Source organism: Vigna umbellata, chromosome 1 (assembly GCF_029865625.1).
Source record: "Vigna umbellata cultivar VRB3 chromosome 1, Vumbellata_1.0, whole genome shotgun sequence".
Lineage (NCBI taxonomy): Eukaryota > Viridiplantae > Streptophyta > Magnoliopsida > Fabales > Fabaceae > Vigna > Vigna umbellata.
Window position 1 is genome coordinate 92,582,029 of NC_142165.1, and position 25,896 is coordinate 92,607,924.

At 29.2% G+C, this 25,896-nt stretch overlaps 1 protein-coding gene across 3 annotated transcripts; it reads right to left on the reverse strand.

The window, feature by feature from the left end:
- Window positions 1-16,480: 16,480 nt before the first annotated feature.
- On the reverse strand, window positions 16,481-20,908 carry LOC124836343 (S-adenosyl-L-methionine-dependent methyltransferases superfamily protein). Of its 3 annotated transcripts, none has more exons than XM_088104780.1 (7): window positions 20,631-20,908; window positions 19,161-19,846; window positions 18,780-18,990; window positions 18,302-18,584; window positions 17,710-18,096; window positions 17,113-17,190; window positions 16,481-17,027 (listed from the first exon to the last, which is right to left on the reverse strand). In XM_088104780.1, the coding sequence occupies exons 2-7, from the start codon at window positions 19,803-19,805 to the stop codon at window positions 16,790-16,792; spliced, it is 1,842 nt and encodes a 613-aa protein (XP_087960906.1). In that variant the 5' UTR covers window positions 19,806-19,846; window positions 20,631-20,908; the 3' UTR covers window positions 16,481-16,789. The 3 variants fall into 3 exon arrangements, with proteins under 3 accessions (XP_087960906.1, XP_087960905.1, XP_047167449.1); XM_088104779.1 differs by having other exon boundaries at window positions 19,161-19,832; window positions 20,582-20,908; XM_047311493.2 differs by having other exon boundaries at window positions 19,161-19,832; window positions 20,631-20,907.
- Between the last annotated feature and the right edge of the window lie 4,988 nt (window positions 20,909-25,896).

Consider the following 25,896-nt stretch of genomic DNA (forward strand, 5'->3'; position numbering starts at 1 on the left):
AGTATTATAGGATTACAGTCTTCTAGAATTTATTAAGAAATTAAAACTTCAAGCACTAGAGTATTCCAAAATATGTTCAGAATTTGAAACTTAAAACATAACAAGGTTCTTCAAAATGACATAAGAGAACTAAGAATTCCTAGTGAGTCTAAGCTGCAGCATCATCTTCATTTCTCTCCAATGTTGCCTCCAAAGAAACCTCATCTTCCTCTGCTCACATCCAAGCGGATGATCATTGCAAAAGAAAACACATACAACAAGCACACAAACAAGCAAGAGTGAGCTAATTATATAAAAGCATGCATCATATCAAGCACATAACATATAAGAGTTAACTTAAATCAAAGCAGTTTAAGGCATACATCCTAGCATCTTATCTTCTAGACTTGACTCGTTCGGACTTTAGAATGATAGTCGAGCTATGGCAGGTCCTGCACTCATGGTGACTTATGAAACTTGGGTTCCCCACCCTGCCACACTCATGAGGTTAGCATGTTCCGAGCCTTGAGGCATACTGGAAGCCCCCAAGACTAAGACCTCCTGTTACTCCTCTCCACATGGATTAATCCCTCTACTTGAGTATGATTAGCCATTGGAGTTTCAGAATGACTCCCAAGACTGAGGTCTCATTCTAAAACACTAAGGATCTCACCAAGAGATCCTACATAGATGGAACTTGATTTACAACTTGGATCATACTTTCATCACTTTATAATCATATACTTTCTGCCACAATCAACATATACACAATCTCAACAATATACATTACTCACCACTAGGGATGACAACGGGTCGGGTCGGGCACGGGTAGTGCCTACCCGCAACCCGACCCGCTGGATAAAATCGTACTCGCTACCCGACCCGTTACCTGCCGGGTACCCGTTTAAAAAATACCCGCGGGTATTTTAAACCTGCGAATACCCGCAAAAAATTAAAAAAATATATTTAATACATTTTAAAAATAAAATTTAAATAAAAATACAAATATATATATATATATATATATATATATAATATATATATATATATATGTATATAATATAAATTAAATTAAATGTAAATTAAAATTTAATTTTAATTAAATTTAAACTAATAAAATATAATTTTATTTTATTTTTAATTAAATTTAATTAAAAAATATATAAATTATTTATTTTTTAATTTTTTGCGGGTAACGGGTACCCGCGGGGCGGGTAGTATACTACCCGTACCCGACCTGTTTAGAAGCGGGTATTAAAATACCTGCTACCCGTTACCCGCGGGTAGTAAATATCCGCGGATAGTTACTATCCGCCGCGGATTTTACCCGCGGGTACCCGTGCCCACGGATAAAATTGTCATCCCTACTCACCACTCACAAATTATAAAAATAACATCTCCACAATTGAATCTAAGTTAATCAATACAAAGAACCAAACACCTCCAACTAACCCATAACAGCTCATAAAATACATCAATTTATACATACCTACAAGTAATATAATTATTGATTAACACTCACGTTTCAATATAAGAAACAACTATCCTTACTTTTTTAGCAATGTGTACCGGATTTTAGTAGACAAAAATACCCTTATATATTATGGATTCCAAGTTTTAAGGTTAAGGGTATTTTAATAATTTTCATTCTCAAAACTTAAAAAAAAAAAAAAAACCCCAAACCCTTACTCACCTCTCTCATTCCTCTCAATCCTTTCTCTTTCATCTCTCTCACTCCAACTTTTTCTCTGTCATCCCTACTGTAGTCATTGACATATTCACCTTCAAGGCAAATGTTCATTCAAGATCTCTTCAATTTCACCATCTTCACTAACCTCTCTAATTTCATCATCTGTATTTGTTGAATCATCATCTTTAAAAAAAACCCTCCAGGCCAATTACCAGTTCTTTTGGATGTCATTATGCTTCTGAAAATTAGATAAAATTATATACGACAAAAATTATAAAATGAAAACTTATTATAAAGTCATTTTTTGTAAGAAATTGTTTAATAACTGAGTGTTTTTGATTTTTTTTCCAGGCCAATTACCAATTCCTTTGATGTCATTATGCTTGTGAAAATTAGATAAGACAAAAATTATAAAATAAAAACTCATTATAAAATCATTTTTTGTAAGAAATTGTTTAACAGCAAGTATTTCTGATTTTTTTCCAGGTCAATTACCAATTCCTTTATACTTGTGAAAATTGGATAAAATTAGATAAGACAAAAATTATAAGATCAAAACTCATTATAAAATCATTTTTTTGTAAGATTGTTTAACAGCAAGTGTTTCTGATTTTTTTTCAATTGGGACTACAGTAAGGATGACAGAGAAAAAATTGGAGTGAGAAAGAGGAAAGAGAAAGGGTTGAGAGGAATGAGAGAGGTGAATCCATGATATATAAGGATATTTTTGTCTACTAAAACTCAGTACACATTGCTAAAATGCGCGTTAGCAAACCCCATATATATATATGATACGTACAATATCTTGTAAATATACATATTTATATTATATTAGAAGCATATCAAACTCTTTTTTTAGGCACCTGTTTTGCTGCAATTACTCTGCATTCTAAATTAATCATAACTAACTGCCCACCCTGTAAATCATAAAGTGCAAAATGGATATTGGAGTTATTGTTTGGAAATACCAACGCACCATTAAACTAATATATATATATATATATATATATATATATATATATATATTACGTATTTTATCTTATAAATATATATATTTACATTATATTATTATATATATATATATATATATATATTATATTATTATATATATATATATATATATATATATATATATATATGATACGTAACGTTATAAATATATATTTTTATATTATATTAAACTAATATATATTATATTATATATATATATGGATCCTTACTTTAAATTTCAAATACACAGTGACTGATTTTCTAAAATTATAATTGACTAGAAATTAACACATGATCCTAGTAGAGATCTTTCTTTACCCCAATTGGTCACCGGTGAGGACCCAGATGTCTGAACGCATCAAACTCACCTTCGACGCCAGCATAGATGACTAGTCACAACTGACTGGACCAGGCCAGGGCTGCTCTATGATCACGGATGTGTCAACTCAGGTTTTTAAGGTTCTCTATCCTACCAACAAAGAAAGGCTCTAAACAATTAACAATTAATTTATTTAAATTATCTACCCTGTTCTCTTATGCTCTAAATTTGAAATGCCTAATTTTAATATTTTCAATTCCTCTCACAGCAATCTCAAACAATATATCTATTTAATACCCATATACATGCTATTACAGAACCCTTACTCCAGACCTTCCAACAAGATCAATTTCAGCCAAGAAACTCATTCAAAACAAATTAAATTCATCACATAACAACATGCATAATTTCACACTTTCAGTTATAACACCTAATACAATAAAAGTCATAAAACAGTTTCACAAGAGCACACCAGTTCAACATTCATATCCATATATTTTTATAAAATAAATTCATACAAAAATAATTAGCTCCTCTTACCTAGAAAGCTTAACAGTACCACTCCTAGGAACGCTCTAGCAGTACCTCCTCACAAAGGCGAGTTTGACAGCACCTATAAGCCACCAAAAATTGGTGCAGAGCATATTTCTTAGAGTTGAAAGGGATAGAGAAACTAAAGGAAAAACTACCAGTAACAGGCAACCAGCAAGTTGCATGGCTTAGGTTCAAGAACGGTTGAAGAAAAGGGAAAAAAACACTTACCGGTCGGAATGGAAAAACGTTTGGTTCAAACTGAAGCCCTTGGTGCAGCGAGCGCGGAAACACCTTCAAATCAAAATTTGATCGGTTCAGTGAAGAGAAAATCTAAAGAGAAGGCAGAGAGAATTTTAGGACAAAGGTTTTAGAGAGAGAAAAAAAGCTGGCAAAGTGAAGGAATTCTGATCTTTAGGAAACCTCTTCCTAAGGTCATGGGTCCTTAGTTTATGGACTGACTGCCTCAACATAGGACCCAATAACCTTATTATTTTCAGGCTTTTACAATTAACATTGTTGAAACTTATAAACTTATCGTCATTATGATGTTTAGTTTGTTTAATAATTTAAGCTCTCCAATATATTCTATACGGTAATATCTTCTTTGAAGATACTTATTTACATATTTTATAGAGTATTGAGAACTCTTTAATTTCAATTTAACGTAAACTTTCTATTAACTTTTAATATATGATATTTTCATCTATTCAACTTAATGTATTAATAAAATTTAAATTTCGATAATATAACTTCATATTTACACAAAATAACAATTATTCGGTCGTACTTCTCCGATTAGTAATTACATAATACAAATTCTTTAAAATAGTATTACTAACGGTATCGTGGGATTACAACTCAGCTATTAAAAACACTTTACACAAGCAAAACATATTAAACAAAATTGATAATTTTGTAGAAGAATGAAATTTCGAAAAGAAAATAAACCAAATTCTAGCAAAGAGTGTTACGGAATCAACTTTTCACAGCAGAACAGTGATTGATAAGCCAACACGTAAGGAGGGTACATTTGTCCTGACGCAGGTTATGAATAATAGAGTTAAATATCTTATCTTAATCTTAATAGAAATAAAGTACATGATCAATCATTTTCACCTAAAATTAAGGTTATGCTATAAATATACATTAGTAAAATAAACTAATAAAAAATAAATTATATGTAAGAATAATTAATAAAATAAACTCTATTCAATTTAAAATATGAATTATTTAAATAATAGTTTTTGAGATTTAGAGCAGGAAAAAACAAAACAAAAATAACTCATTTAACTTAATTCAAAAAGTCAAAGAGATGCATTGACGTTCATTAGATTTGCCATCTACTTTCTAAATATATGTATGTAAGAAAATTAAACATAACTAAGAAATAATATTAAGCATTTAATTGCAGGTAATATTTTTTTTCAATTAACTTATTATTCGCATCTTTTAAAATCTGTTGAAATTATTTTTAATTTAATTTTTAAAAATTTCTATAAAATAATAAAATAGTGAATATTAAATATGTAATCTAAACCAAAGGTTAGTTTTTAGTGAGTGAAATTGAATTTATACATTTTCTTTTCCAAACCTTTTAAACCAATTTTATATCTTTTATAAGTTAATTTTTTTTTCTAAATTTTACTATTAAGTCAATCTTATAACTCATAATTTTTCAACTTTCTAATGATATATAAATCAATGTTTTTTCTTACTTATGATGACTAAAAATACTGTTTACATTGGTGGAGCTTCTCAATGTTATAAGAGAATTTTGACCTTTCTAAATATATAAAAAATATTTTAATTTTAGTATATTTTAAGTACGTGATATTTCTAAAGTTTTATTTATTTATTTTAACATCTCAAAATATTTACTAAAAATCCATCATCGTTTACATTTTACTTTATTTATGGAATAATAAATATATTTAACAAATATTCCAGCAATACTCTTTGAAGATTACTCAAAGTTCAAAACCCTTGATAATGTTAACGCATGGGGAGAAGGTTAGCATGTACATTAATATTCTTTCTTCAAGAAACATTGAATTCTTACAATTATTTTTTCATTAATCAAACTCTATGTATCAATATTTAGACTGATAATATAATTGTATATGTAAAGAACATAGTAATACATAATAGTACATCTTCTTGTAAATTATTATTTACATAAGGTAAAAGAATACATTATTTTTCTAATAAAATCCATGCACAAAAAAGCTAGTAAAAATATGTACATTATTTAAACTTGCAATTATTAGATCAATTTTAATGATTTACAAGTTTACATGACTGTTATTTTAAAAAATTAAGAAATATTATAGATGGTGAGCTATAAACTCCAAATGATTTAAGCGACTATATTAAATTGTAACACACGAAATACGAAGTGAAGTAACATGTTGTCGTAGAAATAAAAAGTGTTCCCCTTGCACAAGTCATCATTAATTGGTGATGTACATAGGTGGTGAATACAAGGGAGTTCGAAACTTAATAAGTTGCAACCACATCAGCAGATTAATTGCATGCTATGCGCTTGAGTGTTTTTGATGCTGTGAAGCTCTTCAATTCATTCATTGTCTTCTTTGGATGATAGAAGCTGCAACCAAATCTAATCTCCACATATTCGATTGCATAATTCACCTACTTTATCACATGTCACTCTAACATCAAACACAGATATTATTATCTTCCATTGATCAAATGGTATATTCTAACATCAAAATATGACAAATCATAAAAAAATATATGTAGAAAAAAATTATCTTAAATTTAAATTACATTAATCTATATAAAAATAAATATCAAGTTCACGTTCGAATACAGAACATTAATAGAAAAACATTTATTTACTCAAGTTTATATACAAATCCTCATATCTTTGTTCAAAATTCAATAAATTTATAACTATAACCTTTAAAAACCTTCATGACTAGTTAATGTTAGATTATATAATTCTTTGTATAATGTATAAATCTGACATTATATTTATATTTAATGAAGTATATATTGAAGTTAAGTTGTTGTCTCCTACCTCTAACACATTCATCATATATTCATAGGTGTTCTTGCTTATTATCACGTGGTTGTTCATGGTTATTCCTTCCATGTTGTCAAACTCCAACATAATAATATTTAATTATTTTTCAAAGACATTTATTAAATCAATTATATCTTATGTTAGTTTATGTTTCTGCATGCATATCAGAGTCATGGTCCGTATATGTTCCAAAATATATTAGAATCTTTATATATGCTCCAAAATGAGTTACCATAACATCACAAGAGAAATATAACTAATATTTTTTTCACATGAGGCATACTATGTGACTAATTAATTTAAATATATTGTTCCATTTGAAATATATCTCCATACATCAATGTGCATATTCGCTACCCCGAAGACTAAACATATGAGCATTGTAATAATATGTTTTATATAATGAAATTACCTACACTTTTTCAAATGTGACTTTGTATAGTTATGTTCTAATTATATATGTTAGACAATATCATCACTTTTAACCTTTTAATTCTAATGCAGGTTAGTAATTAAATTATATTAATCTTTTAATTCTAATCCAAGTTAGTAATCAAATCATATGCACTAATCTTTAATGCATAGAAGTCTTTTTACATAGGTTAAAAAATGTTTTCTATATCGGTTTTAGAATCAGCATAGATACATGTGGTATAGAAAGTTTTCATTTTCTTATCCATTATTCTAGAATCGTTATAACTTTCCTTATTTAGGATTTTCTTTTCTCTATTACAAACTCCTCTCTTACTTTCTTCTTCTTCACATGTGATGGTCACTCCTCCTCATTGTCGCCATGTTCACCTCCACCACTTGCATCAATATGGCCTATTCTCCTTCACATGAGGGTTCTTCCTCCTTCCAGACACGAGTTGCTATCGCTTAACCTCGTTAAAACTAACAACTCATCTGCATTACAAACGTCGAGTTTCTCCATCATCGCATAAGAATTTTCTTCTTCATCTTCTTCAAACACCCTAAATCTCCACCACCACCACTAAATCCCCAAATTGAATCACTTACACCACTTTGATATCCACAAAATAAAATTTATGAGCAAAAAACATCAAAAAAATAATTAAAGAAACACTTTCACCCACCTACAGGTATCTATCCACATTGATTTGTCTAAAGGGAAAAATGAAGAAAGCTAACGAATAGAAGAGAAAATTTTAAGACCAAAATTTTTAAGTGAAAACTGACATAGAAAGTCTTACCTTAATTATAACTCTGTCATTGCATCACTTATTATACTTGATGGATTATAATCAACATAAAAAATCATCATAAATTTTAATTTTGTGGTAATGAATCATAAAATAATAAGAATAAAACCTACATTCAATTTTGTCATTACCTAAATATAATTAGACTCGTACTACAATCTAAATACATAAAATGTTCTTAAGACACATTATAATAATGTTAATCAAAATACACTTCAATATAACTTCAAACTTATTTCAATCTTTTAACATACATATGATACAATAACAACTGATTTAATAAAATCATTTTCACTCATAAACTTTAACATATGGTTAGTTCGCAAAAGGAGTGTTGCCTCATGTTGTTACACAAAAATTCATAATTTTGAAGAGAAATTGTTCATCTTGTAAATTTATCTTGATCAACATTTCCAATATATTAAATTATGAACATTGAATGATTGAACTTTGTTGTAAGATATTCACTTGTTCATGCATGAGGTTGTTTCACTTTTTAACTACAAAAGCTTGTCTCATGGCAATATCACATTTGTATCTTGTCACTTATGATATTTTCTATGTTAATATATTTTCAGTTCTCAATGTTCAATCAACTTTATCTAATCATTTTGTCAGTTTTTCAAATTATACATCTATAAATTTATCGTAAAAGATTATACTTTTATGTGCACTAAAAGAGATCAATTGAAATATTCTAAGACCATGTAAGTCCAACCATGATGGAGATGACATGTCATCAAATGATGCCATGAAAGCATGTTTTATAAGGGATTTTTCGATTACACAATTTACATCTTTGCCTTATCTTCCAGAAAAGTGTTTATTAACAAACCAAAACCCTATAATTCTTCTAGAAGACTGTATTCTAATTTGATGTTTCCTCAATTTTATTGTTATTGGTTTAAAGAAATATTTTACGTAAATAGAAAACATAATTTGTAATGTACAAAGTTAATTGTACTTATATTACCTTATTTCACGCAAACCACTTGGATAACTAAACAAGGTCATGAACTTCATGTCATTCAACTCTTAAACTTTTTGTCTAACTTTTCACAAATTTTTTTTTTTTGGTAATCTAGTCAACCTCATCCTATCTTAAGGTTTTAATATATAGTATATGGTTGAATTGTCCAAGTACCATATACCAAATTACAACTTCTCGTCTTATCAACCATATTACGATTATCAAGCACATGTGCACATCTTCTATCTATTTTGTAAATTGTTGCATGCCTTAGTCACTTTGATAATTAACTTTTCTTTAGTCATTCTTAATTTAGTATAAATATATATTTAAGCTTAAGTAAACCTTATAAAACGATTTATAAATCATGTTTACATCTGTGTATATATTATAATTGATTATATCTCTAGTTGATGTAAAACTTTCAACATACTCCCTCACATTAAGACATATATCTTGAATGTGAAACTAGATATTAATATATGATTTGATAAGGAATGAAACAATAAATCCACAAACAACAAATTTTGTTAAAATAGACTTCAACTCATAACTATGATACCAGATTAAAAAGTGAACTTTAAATTTAATTCAATCTTATAAAACTAACTTTAAGTTACATTTATATTCATACATCTAGTGTAAAATAGTGTTAGGTGAAACTTCTAACATTAATTATTAAAATAATAATGATAAAAAACACATTAGTTAGAGTTCAAATCACATAAAAATGAATTTAATTTAAGTCTAATAAATAATGTCATATACCAATGTTATGGATTGAGATTGAAAGTACATATAAATGCTAAACTAAAATTAAAGCTAAAAAATGTTTTAGTTGCAATTTCCAAAATTAACAACTACCTTCACGAACTTGTGAAAAAGACCTATGCATCCTACTTCATCAATTTCTAATCGACTAAAAACAATAATGGTTCGTCATTGTCGATATGTAGAAAATTATGTAGAGAGCATTATATACTAAAATATTGTTTCCATGGTATGTAAGTTGACATTTTGACATTTTGATTAGGCTGAAATCCCAAAAGTAGATCAATTATTTATCATCACATCAAATTTCTTGTCACATTTTTAAGATAAAAACTTAAGCATGGGTTTTATTTCAGATAATAATTTAATTTTAAAAAAAACTAAAATTAATATAATTGAACCCATTTGAATATTAAATAAATTTAAATAAAATAATTGATAATATATAATATTTCATTTATAATACTTATTTAAAAAAAAAAGAAAATTGGTTTTATTATTTTGAATTTTTTTATAAAAATCAATAAAAATAAACTATAATAAAATTGGTATTATGAATAATAATAAAATATTTTTGTAGGTAATAAAATTAGTACAACTATATTATTGATAAATAATTATAATATCTTTTTATTAAATTTGAAAGTCTGAAAATTAACTTCTAATTTATTATTATTATTTTCAACTGCATATCTTTAATTTCAATAATTATTTTTACCTCTTTCTCTCTCTTTTTTCCTCTAATTTCAAGTAAATCGAATAATATTTATTTCTACTCATTGTCTTTTCTTTTTTTTTTATCAAACATACTATTAGAGTAAAAAAATGTTTTTTTGTTAAAGACTTCATCAAATTCATGTTATTTGTGACTTTTATTCATAAGTCAATCATATTGATATGGTTACATTTGTTAGTCTTATTACGTGCTAAATTTATAAGAAAATCTGTATTAAACCATTTAAAAAAATAAAATTAAATTAAAAATATTTAAAATATGGAAGTTGATAAAATGAATGAATTGAACCTCTAATTTTAGTACCATCTTCTATATTCCACATCATTATCAATGTGATATGAGATGGAAATAGAGATTTTGAACATAAATATGTGAGATGATGTGGATAATTTTAATTTGAAGTGAATGAGGTGCATGTACAGAAGTGCAGAAAAAGAGAAAAAGTAGGGTTGTCATCTTGTGCAGTTGTCCAACATGCAGCAATCCATGTGGTAGACGTTACTGGAAAAGAGCAAAAGGTTGAACTAAAAAGTACAATTCCCAATGGTTTGTGCAGATTTCTGTGTGGACCCAGTACTAGCAACGCAGTGTTTTCAAACTCTAATCAATGATGTCGGACTAGGACACCACTACCCACTTGCGCACACAAATTCCCTTCCTTCTCTTCATTTCCAGCCACACGTTTGCATCCAAACACGTGCATCAATCTCACCCACAATTACGAATAACATAATCACATATATCAAATAATCAAATTCATCAGTCATATTCCTAAAAAGATAATATACAATAGAAAACATTTTTTATGAGTTGATGTTGTGTTTTTTTCTCATGCAAATAAATAAAAATTTAGTAAAATATGAGTAAATAGTAATAAATATGATTAAAAACTAATAATTGGTATTAAAGTTCAAATTGTTATAATCCATAAATAAAATTTACCTCTAAAATTAATATTGCATAGAAATATTAGTAATAATAGGAATTCATTTTAATTATTTATTTTTAAATTATATTAAATATTTTCAACAATTTATTAAATATTCCACAATCTCTCACATAATTTAAAAAATAAAATAAAACATAAATCTTTTAAAAACAAAATATTGTATTTCAACATAAGGTATCCTCAAGGTTTGAGTCTTACACTTAATGCTTATAAACTTTTACTCGAGAAAATAGAAAGACTTAATTGTCTTGAGCTATATCCCTTATAATCAGACTTTAATAAATAACACATACAATATTAATGTTCATTTTAGGTTCTAATTTATGGTTGCACCTTATAAACTTACGTCCCAACAAAAAATTGTCATTGAATTTATTAGGAGGTATTTAAAAACTAATAAACATAATAATACACATGCCTCAACCTTATTATTTTCACAATTTATAATACACCTAGTATAAGAATGAGATATATCATTCATTCATATCATTTGGTGTACTTCACTCAACAACAATTTCATTGTTACCCATTAAACTTCATTTCATGGGATCATCATTCATATGGAGATGAATTTTCATTATTATAACTAGTTTTATATGGGCTTTAGTCTCCTTCCTCTTGACAAATTAACTATTGTTGATTAATCAACTCTTGCTTATGCATATCCATAATATTTTTTTCTGATGTGACAAAGTCAAGAAAAATAATATCATGAGTAATAAGTGTTAGAATCGCGCAACGAAATAATCACGTTTGGACAAAACCAAGAGAGAGAATGAATTGAATTCTTTTATAAAATTGTGCTTTAAAAAAATTCTCTCTTTTATAAAGTAACTTTACAATTAAAATTAATTCCTTTCAAATAATAACAGGAAAAATAAAAAGTATAGGAAAAGAGAAATTTGTACAAGTAATTTTATATTGGTTCACATGAAAAGATCCTACGTCTAGTTGTTAATATCTCTAAAGAGGAATTAACCAATCATTAAACTAAACAACAATTTATAATCACATAGAAAATAATTTAGGTTTAGAAAACATCTCTCTTGAAGACACGAGATGAACAACACCTTCCTTGATTTACACAAGTAATGAAACACCTCATTTGAGCTACAAAAATGATGAACAATTATTCTTAGCAATAGCAACAACACTCTACTCCAAAATACACTTAGTGAAAACTATTGTTCTACCCACACTAAATCTTACAAAGTCTCTTTTCATAGAGAGTTTTTTTGGTAGTCACAACTCTAAACATTTAAATGAAAAGTTATTTTAGGAATTAGGTTGTCAAAAGATATATATTCTCTCTTTTGAGAATTGGGCCAATAAACTAAAGAGACAAGCCACAACTGTCATTAATAATCAATTATTTTAAGAGATAATCGATTATCACAAAAACTTTTAAAAAAAAAATTCTCCATGTGATAATCGATTATTAGAAGGTGATAATAAATTATTATAGAGATTTTTCTAAAAGTTATTTTCTTTATTAATTATCAAAGAGACTTTTTAAAAATAATAATCTAAATTCAGTTGGATAATTGATTACCACTTTAGTAAATCGATTATCACATATAAGGTTTTTGAATCATTTAAAACTTTCCTAAGTGATTTTGTGCAAGACTGCTTGTGACTCTCTAAACTAAATCCTACACTTTGTTCATAATAAGATTTATTACAAAAACTTAATTTTCAAATATACTAACCTACAAGTCTTCCAATATCTTTTACATGTTTGAATTCTTAGACTTAATTTTATAATCATCAAAATATCCCAATCTTCATTATCTTATCTATTGTTAATAATAAGTTTGTAATATGTCTTATATACATATGCATCTGTCTGACTCTCATTGCCTAAATCGTTGATATAATATATATATATATATATATATATATATATATATATATATATATATATATAAACTTGACTATCACAATGCAGTAGGAGATACACTTATTTAAAAATGGTAAATCATGCAGACAATTTTAAGGAATTATGTTGTAGCAGTAACCTCACTTCCATAGTAGACATGCAAGAATAGTTTGCTTAATAAATTTTTAAGATATTGCACTTCCACCAAAAGAAAAAGATAACTGATTTTATGTCACTAGAATCAAAATCCAATTTGCATTAATATATTCTTCAATAATCACCATAAATGTTACATATTGAAAGCCAAGAATCACACCTAATATTATCACAAGATAACAAAACAATACTAGAGGTATTACAAATAATTTTAGTCAATTTAGATACAAACATTTTAGATTTCATAATAGTATTATAAGAAATTTCGTTCCAAAATAAATAACCAACATAATAGTATTATAAGAAATTTCATTCCAAAATAAATAACCATGTAGTTATGGCATTAATAATAAAAGTGAGTTTATATAATTTGTAACATAATGATATATCGAAGTGTTGAATCCCTCTTTCTTTTTTCTTTAAGGTAGTTATAAGGTAGTGTTGAATATTGAGCTAATTAATTGGAGTAGTTGTTAATATATATTATATATAGTATTGTCCATTTGTCAATTGTGACGGTGATGATAAGAATTTGAGAGATGTTTAGGCATAATAAGTATTTCGTAGGCAAAGGAGTGTGTGGTGGTGGGTGTGAGGACTAAGAAGGTAATGTGTTAATGTTGGATAATTATTTGGATATGTTTATTGGTATTCATGATGTGATCTCTCCAACTCCTCAATGGGTCCAACCAATTTGTGGTGACTTTGATACATTGCATACTTATTATGTGGGAACAACACAAACTCAAACACTTCTCCATCCAATTCACTATGTTTAAATATTTTAGATGTATCTTGCAGGAATATATCTACGCAGAAGACTAAAAAACTCAAGAAAAAATACATAATAGAAAACACTCACAGTGGCTTATATTTGTTAGATAAACTTCATTTTGACACTAGAAAACAAGTCAAATTCTCGATCCTCTTAAAAACTATTTAGGTTCTTGAAAAATTTATTCAAAACTGATGTTAATAACAGTGATAATAGATTATTTTAGAAATTTTTAAAATAATATTTTCTTATTATAATAATCAATTACTAGTGATAATGATTATCATAAAAATACCTCTCAAAAACTTATTTTTAATTGTATAATCGATTATCATGATAATTGATTATTACATAAATTTTTATAAAAAAAAATAAAACTTTTGTCAGAGTTTTCAGTTTTTGAATTCTGCCAACTAACTTTTGATCTACTAAATTAAATTATATATATCTTACACAACTCCAATAATTAAATTCTTAACTTTTTTTTTTAATTTCTCGAATTCAAGCATTATTTAAATCTTCAACACTTTTTCAATAGTTTTTATCGTCAAAACTATTTATTAAAACAATATGTCTATATTCTTCTTTTGTCAACATCCACATGTAAGACTATATTGGGCTATAAAAAATATTGTATTTTTAGATATCTCTTAGTATGATTTTTTTTAAATCCCTAATCACACCCATTGTCATATAGCTTGAAAAGAGAAAAATCGTGAAATTTAAATTTTTTTTAGGAATAAGAAATGAGAAAAAGAAAGTTACAAACATTTTAAAAAATTATTTTAGTCAAACTCTTTATTGTTAAACTAAAAGAGTTCATTTGTCTCAGATTTTTAGGGTCTGTTCGCTTGAGGAAGATAATTTGAGAGAGGGGGAATGAATTAAATTGAGGGAATTTAAGAGTAAATTGTGTATTATTTTTTTAATGGATTTAGAGGTGATTAAAACTAGATTTAGAATTAAAGTTTGTGTAGGATTTGACCGATATGATAAATTTAAAAAATGTTTTAATAAATAAATGATCAAAATTACTAAATTGCCTTTAGATACATTAATATAAAATAATATTTATGAGTAAAATTTTTTGATAAAAATTATTTGAAATAATATAATTAAAAAAAAATTAAAAGAGACATGTAGATTATAGTAAAATAGAGAAATATAAATTTTACAAATTCTTTGGATAGATTTTTTATAAATATTTTAAAAAATAAGTTAAAATATACTATTATTGTTTTATTATCATTATTATTATTATAATATGATATGACATATACATATAAAAGTGGGGGAGGAGAAAGAGACTACAGAGAGGAAAGGAACTGATTTCAGAAAGGATTAGAGTTGATTATCTGTTTAGATATTAAGATATTATGGTAAAAAGTTATTTTATCCTCACAAATTTCTTTTCATTTTGGTCAGATAGCATCCCACAATTCCTCTCCATTACTCGTTTACAAATCCTTAAAAGCGAACCGTCTCAAATTCTGTAAATCTGTTCCCATAAATCTGAAAATAACTCCTAGATTGATAAAATTTTGGCAATTAGTATTTGAACCTCAATAAATTATGTTTCTGAAAATAATACTCTAAAATATAATGTAAATTTTTCCAGAAATGTAATAATAAATTCTATTATGGGATGTTTGAAAATAATTAAAAATCAATTATTACAGAGGATGTTGTGGGTAGAACCAACATTGAGTAATAGAAGACAATATGGTAATTGTGAAATGTTAACTACCCGCTAGACATAGGCCTATGTCTTAGGATGTGGTGGTACTAAGAGCAACCAGTATCTGTCACCCTATTCCTAGGCTGCTACTTCCTTCGCCCCACTTTTTTCTTCTCGCACCTCCATAAAAACTGTAATTCCCAAATCACCTCTCCTTTAAAAGATAATGAAAATACCTATACCTCCTTATTTGTAGTATTTTATAGATTTTTTAAAATAACTTCAAGAACACTTAATATATGGAAAGAAGATTGTTGTTATATAATCCTTTTTTCGATTTCTCCATCCTCCTTCTTCTTCCTCCATAAAAAAACACCGACGCATAAACATTCATTAACCTTCATTTTTCACTCCCTACAATACACAACAAACTATAAAAAAAACTTATTTTGAAAAGTTTTTTTTTTCTAGTATTTTGTGTATTATAGAAAATTTGTTCTAAAAAGCTTATTCAGAAAACTTGTTCTGAAAATCCTATTTTGAAAAGTTTATTCCAAAATATATTTCATACCATGAATTTTATTATGAAAATTTCAAAAGGCTCGTTCAAGCAAATTTCAATCAATAACTTTTGAGGGATAAAATAGTTATTTTGAAAATTCAGGTGGGTGTGCAAAGAAATTAGAAGGGTGGAGGAAGCAAAAGCTGAATAAAAAATGAGCCGACAAGGCTTAACAATTCCCTCGCGACGAACACATCCAAAAAAGTCCCAATGGAGTTTAAAATTAACACAAACATTTTAATTTGATAGAATAAATAAAATTGCAATATTTAAATATTCTAACATCACCAATATTCATCAAAAGAACATCTTAAAATATTTGGGGAGCTAAACTTGCTGATACCCTTCAAAATTAATTTACTGAAGACTAATTAGGACCATTTTATCTACAGTTCTACACTTGGTATAAGGCAGACGTAGAATAAACTCCAACATTCTATTTTCTTTTCCCCATTTCTTCTTTGCTTTGGGTTTAGGCCGTGAATGTGACTACAGGCTGAGGTGTAAGTTTCACAGAAGAACAGTGGCGGTTTTATTCCTCATTGGATGAGTTTTTTTTGGTGGTGGCAACCCAATACTCTTTCACTGCAACCAAAATCTTCTCAGGCACAAGTGGGCCATCCTCATGATCCACCATTTTCGCATTCCATCTCATCCCTCCAACAATTTTCTTAACCTTATTAAGAACATCAACCTCGTCCCGAATGATGATTGCTCCTTCAGGCCTTAGGATGCGATCCATCTCTAGAAGGATGTCTTCCAAGTTGCATCTGTTAATCAAAACAGTGGCAACATTTTCGTTGAATGTCCATTTTCGATGCACGATCAGGAATTAAGAAAAAAGAAGAAACTTACTTGCCCCGGTACAAGCTAAATAAACCATTAGCATGAATGAGATCGTATGTCCTTGGATATGTAGAAAAGCCTTCACACCTGAAGAAAGAAAAATAAAGTCATTGCAATTTCGTAGTCCATAACATATATATAGGGAGCTTTAATTGCCTGTTGAATTGTTTTTATCAGTGGAAGAAACACCGAGAGTTGCTTTTGTAGACATAAAGAAAGGGCTCACATTTCGCATTTACTATTAATCTTTTCACATGTTATTTTAATTTAAATTGACAGTGAATGATAACGAAAAACCCATTAAAAAGTAACCCAGCAGACAGGAAGAAGTTCCTTAAATTCTAACAAGAATTGGAATGACGTCGTAATGTGACCCAAATAGGTTTTATTATCCCATCAAAATAGAGACATGTTCGAAGAATACCCACGAAAACAGGATTATTTGTCATCCCTAAACAAGAAACCTATGTTGCATTATAGTATTCATACATGAAAGATCATTTCCATGCATTTCAGTTTAATGAATCATTTTTGTGGAAGAATAGGAAGTCAATTTTCATGAAATTGGAGGTACCCTATAACGTTAAGAAAAGTTTAGAAACATACCAGTCATGATAAATGCCAATCAAACCTCTCTCATAGACAACACCCAAAGTGTTATCAGCAATTGTGGGCACAACATTCATCACCCAAGACTTCTGTGAATCAAGTGCAGCTGCAAATCCTCCTAGACCTGCGTTCATGTCCATCACATTCCGATATCTAGTAGTGCCAATCAATTGATTCATTCTCTTGTAAGCATTAACATGTTTTTTCCATAATTTGTTGTCTTCTTGATAAGATTTAGCTGTAACCCCTGCTACATTCCCCTGGGCTATTCGAGGAGGGACTGCAAAAAGCCTAGCAGGAAACTTCTTTAATTCCCCTCCAGCAACTTCATTTTTGTTGGTTATCTCAGGTAATGGGGTTTTACATGTCTCCATTTTTTGGTACCTGCAAAAAGAATCATTGAATTTTAGACCACGGCATGAAGTTATTCACAATCTCCTCATTGTCCAAGAATGTGAATAACAAATAAAAAGAACCAGAGGAATAGTGTTTGAAATCTTGTGTAACTATTCATTATCCAAATCTCTTCAACTATACATGACTGTAAGTAACTACCTGAATGAAGTGCATAAAGATAAGCAAGACTTACCACACATCATCAGCATTAGCTAAGTCACATAAATTGGAAGACTTTCTTTTGCAGGATTCAGAATTTATTTTCTTTCTCCAAATAGCGATATCACCCTTTTCATACTTCTTTTCCCAACAAAGACTTTCAGCTAACTCCTCAATTTTTGTCTGTTCTGCCTTCAAATCTTCCTTGGTTCGCTTCCATGTTTGGTAGTATGTTTTCCAATTAATTGGGGGGCCAGACAAAATCCAGTATCCTCCTGGTCTTAACACTCGATCAACTTCCATTAGATACATGCCCTCTGCATTCAATAATGGGGTGGACGTTCATTAATTTTGGCAAGCAATTGCATTGGCATATAGGACAAAAAGATGTCAAATCTACAGAACTTTGCATTATTTTGTTTGAAAGTTCAGATGTATCATCATCTGCATAATAAAAGGAGAAAAACAAAGTATTCCTGATCATCGTATTGGCTGTCCAATTTAGCACTGACCGTTTGAAGTCCATGGAATTAGACATCTAGAACACTGGGCCATATCAAAGGCTCTTGATGGGTATGGAAGACGGATAGAGCCAAGGACACCAATAACAGCAGGTACCCCTCTTTCTAGAGCAAACTGAACCTGTGCTTCATGGTTGTCCTTTGGAGCAAAGGACATAGCCAGCACATTTCTCTTCAGCAAGTAGGCTCCCCAGCTTGCAACCTGTAAAATTATAAATTGATTTACATCTATAAGTTGATTTACAAAGCTTCCTGGCCTCAATCTACATCAGAGGAGCTTTTTTCCATCAAATATCTATCCTTAAACCATAAGAAAAGAAAGAAAGAAAAAGAGCATACTATCAGAAGAATAAATTAAACATTAAAAGTTACCCCACAGCCAGTGTCCAGTGCTGTTCTGACAGACCCATCTGCAATTGGAATAACTGATGCAAGTTCATCAATATATGCATCTGCTCCTTGAGGAAACATAGTCCCTCCGCCGGGAAATTTAAAAACATTTCCCTGGAATTGCACCCAATTTTGAACAGCCTTCTCCACTGTGAGGCTCTTGTAAGGAACATTAGCATAGTAGGCATAATCACGGCTTTTAGGCCAGGGAAAAGGAGTTGTGTACCCTTCAGGGGCTGGAATGAGGCAGTGCAGTTTTTCGTTTTCAGCAGGGCAATGCCTCTCCCTATAGATCATGTTTTCTCTTGGGAATGTCATTGCTCGGTCTTGCTCTTGGCAAGGTGTATAATCTCTATATTTTACATCACACGGCTTGAATACTTTAGCTTTTGGCTCAGAAGGTTCAACAATTTCTACATCATTGTGATGGGATTCAAAACTCAAATTGGGTAAAACAGTGCAGTCTGTCATCATCTTGTTAACATTCAAAGCAAGGTAATCTCCTTTCCCAGATCCACTTCTTTGCCATGCTCCCAAAAGATAAAAGAAACAGCACAGAGCAAGCACAACAAATATTGACAGTGGCCTTCGTCCTCTATGGCCCGATGGATTTGTTTTAGAACCCATTAATCGGCCGTTAGCACCCTCTCAACCCTATGCCATGTATACTGAAATTAGTGGGTGACAAGTTGCAGTGTATCATCACAAATCAAGAAAACCAGAAAAATTGAACAAACAATTATCTAAACACAGAATTTATCAGTACTCATTAACAAAAAGGTAGTACCGACTTAGAATTATAAGCCAGTTTTGGAGGCAAAATTTCTAGCATGGAAGATCTGTGTTCCCCTCGTAAACTAAAATGATAACTAAATGAAAGGAAACGTCTTTAACTCTCTTTCAACCAAAAACTTCATCAGAACTTAGTTTTATTTTATTTTCACAAGTATGCAAGCCGATCTAACATGAGATTGCTAATGAATTTACACAAAGATAAAAGCAAACTTTAAAATCAGGAATTATTTGCCACTATTATCCGATCTAACAAAATCCAGAAAGCCACTTTCAAACAATCTCCTTTGAACAGTCTCCCAACCCCCAATCTCAAACTTTTATCCGGGTTAGCTGATGATTAATTACATCCAGCGAAAGATAAAGCTCACAAAAATTGAAACTTATCAGCACAAACGTGAACTAACTCAAACGATGGACAAATTAAGCTGGAAGGTCGCAAATAATTCCAAGACAATAAAGATGATTACAATAATAATAATGACACAGCCAAATAAATGCTATGTTTTGGCAAAGAAAGAGAAGAAAGCAACAGGAGCATGAAAGTATCATTCGAGAAATGACCCAGAAAGAATAGTCTTATGAAAAAATGAATCCTAGTTCTCTTTCACCTTGTAGATCCAAATCACTCAAAAGAGAGACAGCAGCGAGGTGAGTTACCTGATACTTTGAGAGAGTGAGAAAGAAAGAGAGTTGGCAGTGTAGTCTCGTTGTGTGTGTTTCAGTGGAAGAAAGTTGGAAAGTGACTGGTAAATGGGAAATGAGAAGGGGAAGAGAAGAAAAAAAATGAGTTCTGACAGTTGGTGTAGTGGGACTACATCAATTTTGGCTATTAACCCTTTATTATTGCCGACAGACAATAACACAAACTCATTACTGCTTGGTTTTTAACTTCCCCTACTAGTTTTTGGACTGTCGTGTTCTTACAGCTTCAAATACATCCAAATCCAGAACTTAACACCGTTTGGCCTGCAATTCTGCCCCTGAGCTCCCTCAATTTATTGAATTCCAGTGCTCATGAAACTTTACCCAACCAACTCAACATATCTTATTAATTTATCTTTCTTCCATAAGTATTAATTTTACCCCTTTTTCAACCACAAAAATAAATAATGCCATGCTAGGAAATTCTCCACCTTTTTGCTATTTTTTTTACCACTTTAACTTTTCCATAGATCTTATCGAATGAAATACTATTATGAATCACAGATTCTTCTCTTTCATTAGTTAACTTGTTTAATTGTTTTTCTAAGTTTCAAAAATTACAATTGAATTGGGTCTTCATTCACAAATTAAATATCTTTAAATTTAAAAGAAATATAGTTTTAATCTTTGAACAGTTTGAAAAACTAAAAATTAGTTTTTTTTAAATATTTTTGTTTAAAATTTTAAATCATTGTTTTCTAATTTAGAGAATAAAAACATTCAGGAGCCAAAACTAAAATTATCCTAAAATTTAAATTAAAATATATTTAAATAATTATATTTATATATTTAAAACTCAAACTTGAAATAAATGCTTGAAGTGAACAAGTTTGTGATATTAAATTATGCGTTTTGTGGTTATTCATTTACTAATTAATCACCAATTATAATGTACATTGAAAAAATATTTAAAATTATGTGAAATATAAAATAAAATAAATATTTCATTTTACAAGAGAATATGTCCATATTTAAAATCAAAATTTTAAGAACAACATCTATTTAAATAAGAAAAAGTATGAAGAGATTTGAGTTCTGACCCATGAGTTAATTTTAATGAAATATGTAAAAGTTGTTGATTAAGAAATCTAGTAATGTCTTCCCATTCGGCCACTTCCCTAATTTAATTAAGCAGCGACAAGCAATATATAACCTTAGGGTTCCGGTAATTGATTTAATCTAAACCTATTTAATGCATGAATGTCAAACTTTCTCCTTTTTTTTTAATGGTAGGTCTTTTGACTCATTTTCTATCTATTATTTTTTAATATACAAGAAAATAACATTTTTTAATTATACTTTAACCTTAATTGATATAAAAAATTAATAAATATAAAGAAAAATTTAATCATAACATTAAAAGAAAACATGAAAAAAATACATAAACACGTAAATATATATTGAAATAAAAAAAAATTATAGAAACTCACTTTAAAGTTACATTAAAAGTATGATTTAATATTATTTTAATCTCTATTTTGGTTAGCTTTGTTCAAAGTGGTAATTGATTTCTTCGTACGTTTTAAGTTGTCTTAATTTTTTTCAATTTAATCATTTTTTCTGACGATATCTAAATCATTAACGACATTGTTCACCCGAGTCATTAGTGAATGATATAGTCCATTTTTTCTAACGTGATTGCTCATGGCAATTAGGGTTTTCTAGTTTGGGATTTGGCTTCCCATGACAACATGAAGGTGGATTTCGTGACTAGGATTTTCTAGTTCACGATTTAGGACTTGTATTTGCAGGTGACTGATGTGAGAGTTTTGTGGTTCTTGATGCTTCGCGATTATGATTCACAAGTTGGGTTTCGCGACTATGAAATCTATGGTGGTTGAACGAACATGGTGTCTCACCGTGGTTGATTCAATTTGCAACCGTGGAGATGTTGGGTTTCATTTGCAATTTGTGGTATCTGGCTTTTTGATTTACACGTTCAAACATGCAATAGGGCTTCAGATGGAGGAGGCACAAAATGGGTTGTTAGGGTTTTGTCGTGGCTTCTATTGGTGGTACGAGGAAGTGGTGACTAATAGAGGTTTTTGCGGTGGTTCATGGTTGTATTGTTGGTGGCTTCACGTTTGGTTTGGGTGGCTGGCTATGGAGGTTCTCGTGGTCACGTGCATGATTTATACTTTTTCGCTGATTACTTATGAGGTACATATCTGCAATTTGCGGCTTGCTCGAAGAATATGTTGGTTGTCTCGTAGTAGTGATATGAGGAAGAAGATGGTGGTGCATTGCGACGACATAATGACGAGGAAGGAGAGTTTGGTGACCGAGGATGCGACAGCGATAAAATCGAGGATGTTGGGAAGAAGATAAGATGACGTGGTAGTCACGTCATTCACTGATAACTCACGTGAACATTGTGTTGTTAACATTTTAGACACCGTCAAGAAAAAAAGACTAAATTGAATAAAAATTATAAAAAATTAAGACCATTTTGAACATCCGAAATAGTCTGAGACCACTTTAAACAAAACTGACAAAATAGAACCCAAATCGATATTAAACTAAATGTAAAAACAAAACTTTCCTTAGTTTAAATAAAAAAGAAACAAACAAACTTAAATGGAACAAAGTGTGTGCGCACGTCATTTGATCCTAAGGATTATAGTGTATAGAAACTTCATTGTTAACAAAGAAAAAACATTTTATTTTTGTTGTATAACTGAATTTATTTAAATGAAGTTCTTTACATATGAAACAAATATATGGTATAGAACACAAACATATAGGTTTACTACTTTAATACTTTGAACATATCAAAATATTAACTTAAAATCCCTTTTGAATGGGAACACTGCAAAATACCCTCCTTTGATGAAAACGAGTAAGCTCAACAACTCACTCAAGTACTTAACGCAAACATATCTTGAGCAAGTATCTTTTACAATTTTCTTACACAAGATGCAATTTTTGTGGATATCCATCGTGTTGGGAATGCAAGTGTGAGTCCAAGTCCCACATTGGATATAAATGAGAAAGTAGCGCAATATATAAAGATGAAAGACTCGTTAACCCATTGCCTTAAGGTTTTGGGTAGAGAGTGGTGTCAATCCCTTATATAGTTGGCTTAGATGTTATTGGTGTTTGTGTAACCCACAAGTAACCTCCTCCTCGATAGACCCAACAGTGGTATCAGAGCTGAGAATCCAAGTGTGAGTCCAAGTCCCACATTGGATAGAAATGAGAAAGTAAAATTGAGGTTTTGGGTAGAGAGTGATGTCGATCCCTTATATAGTTGGCTTAGATGTTATTAGTGTTTATGTAACCCACAGGTAACCTCCTCCTCGATAGACCCAACAGTGGTATCAGAGCCAATGGTTTTTCTTGATGGTTAACTCATTGCCTTAAGGTTTTGGGTAGAAAGTGGTGTTGATCCCTTATATAGTTAGCTCAAGATGTTATTGGTGTTTGTATAACTCATAGGGAACCTCCTCCTCGACCCAAGACCTCGATCATAAATGCTTGAAGATTTTGGGGCACATATGTATGCAACATAGTTTTATTTTATCTAGGAAATTGATGTTGTGCTATAAATAAAATAATGTGCAAACTAGAAACTGATAAATTGATGTTGAACTATTATTCCTATTTTATGTAGGAAAACATTGATTGATGAATTGATGTTGAAAAATTCATAAAACACATTAGAAATATCTCCAAATGATCCCATTGGTGTGGTATTTGAGCATCCAGAGTTAGAGGATTTTCAGATGGAGTTTGTGAAAATTGAAAATGAGCTTGCAATCATCAAGAATCAAATACAAACACTACTTGCCAATATTGTTTTTAAAGATGTTCCTAAAAATCTTGCTGTAATGGCTGCTAGTTTTGTACATCCATATATTAATGAAATATAATTTACATTAGTAAATTACTTAAATTTATTGTATGGATTTCTTAATTTATTTTAATTTCACTTATTCATATACTTATATTTTTTCTTCATTGCACACACTGAACGTGGAAAGTGGTGTGTCATCCCCACACGATATACTAATATAAGTGTGGAAGAGAAACAGCTTAGAATTAGAACTTTTTAATGTTCTTTAATATTTTGGCATTCTTGTCATATTTTTGAATGCTTGAATATTTTGGTATTTTGTTATAATTATGTTGACAATGAAATAATTTAGTTGTTGATTTCTTTTGTATGTTATAAATTTTCATATATTTTAAATTATCATAAAAAATTAATTTTATTGAATTATGAAAGTAAAATTATGCTAAAAAATAAATAGTTAAATATTAAATTACGATACTTGATAATGACATAATATATCTAAATATTAATTATAATAGTGATAATTAAAAATGTAATAATATCATGATAATAATGTCAGTTTTAAGTAGCGGTTTTACTATTGAATTTGATTTTTAGTAAAAATATTACATTTATGTTATTTAGATCATTAATGTATACATGTATAAAATAATGGTTGTTACAGCTGTTAGCAATTTGGGTCACAAATTCTAACAACAGCTATATATCATCCATATTACACTACGACCAAAATTACAATGTTTTTGAAACTATCGCTCCAATAAATAACAGTAGTTAAAAACGACAGAAAAAAAAAACTGTCATTTTGCTTACACAATTTTTTTAATAATAATTTTTGATCTTCCTAATAAAAAATATTTCCATATAGTTATTATTGAAAGTAAAATTATTGTTTCACGTTAAAAATTTTGGAGTGTGAGTAATTTTATGAGAAGATGAAGGTAGTAGAATTTGAAGGGCAGATGATGATCAACTTGGTTGCCACAAGGATGAAGGTGTGGCAGAGAGAAAACTAGAAAATAAAGAGGCAGTTATAACGAAGTGGTTGTGTTCGAAGGAGAAAGTGACATGCCAATAATAACGATGGACCAGTGATTTAGATTAGATGTTCATGTTTTTGTTTTCGGAGAATTAGAATATGATCAAAGTAATGAAGTTTTTATTAAACATTCGAAGTAGAGAAACATTAAATGAGATGACAATGTTAATGAAATAAATCTTCAAAAATATAAAGTTACAAAAAGTAAATTGTTTAACATTTTATTCAGGGATGACAATTATGAGAATAATAAAATCCTTTTAAATAGTCGTATTTTTATTATATTGTTTTTATTTTAATTCATCAATTATCATAGTTAAAATATATGAAAATAATAATAAGAAAATTTTATAATTATGAAAATGTGAAATGTGATTGTTTTTTTA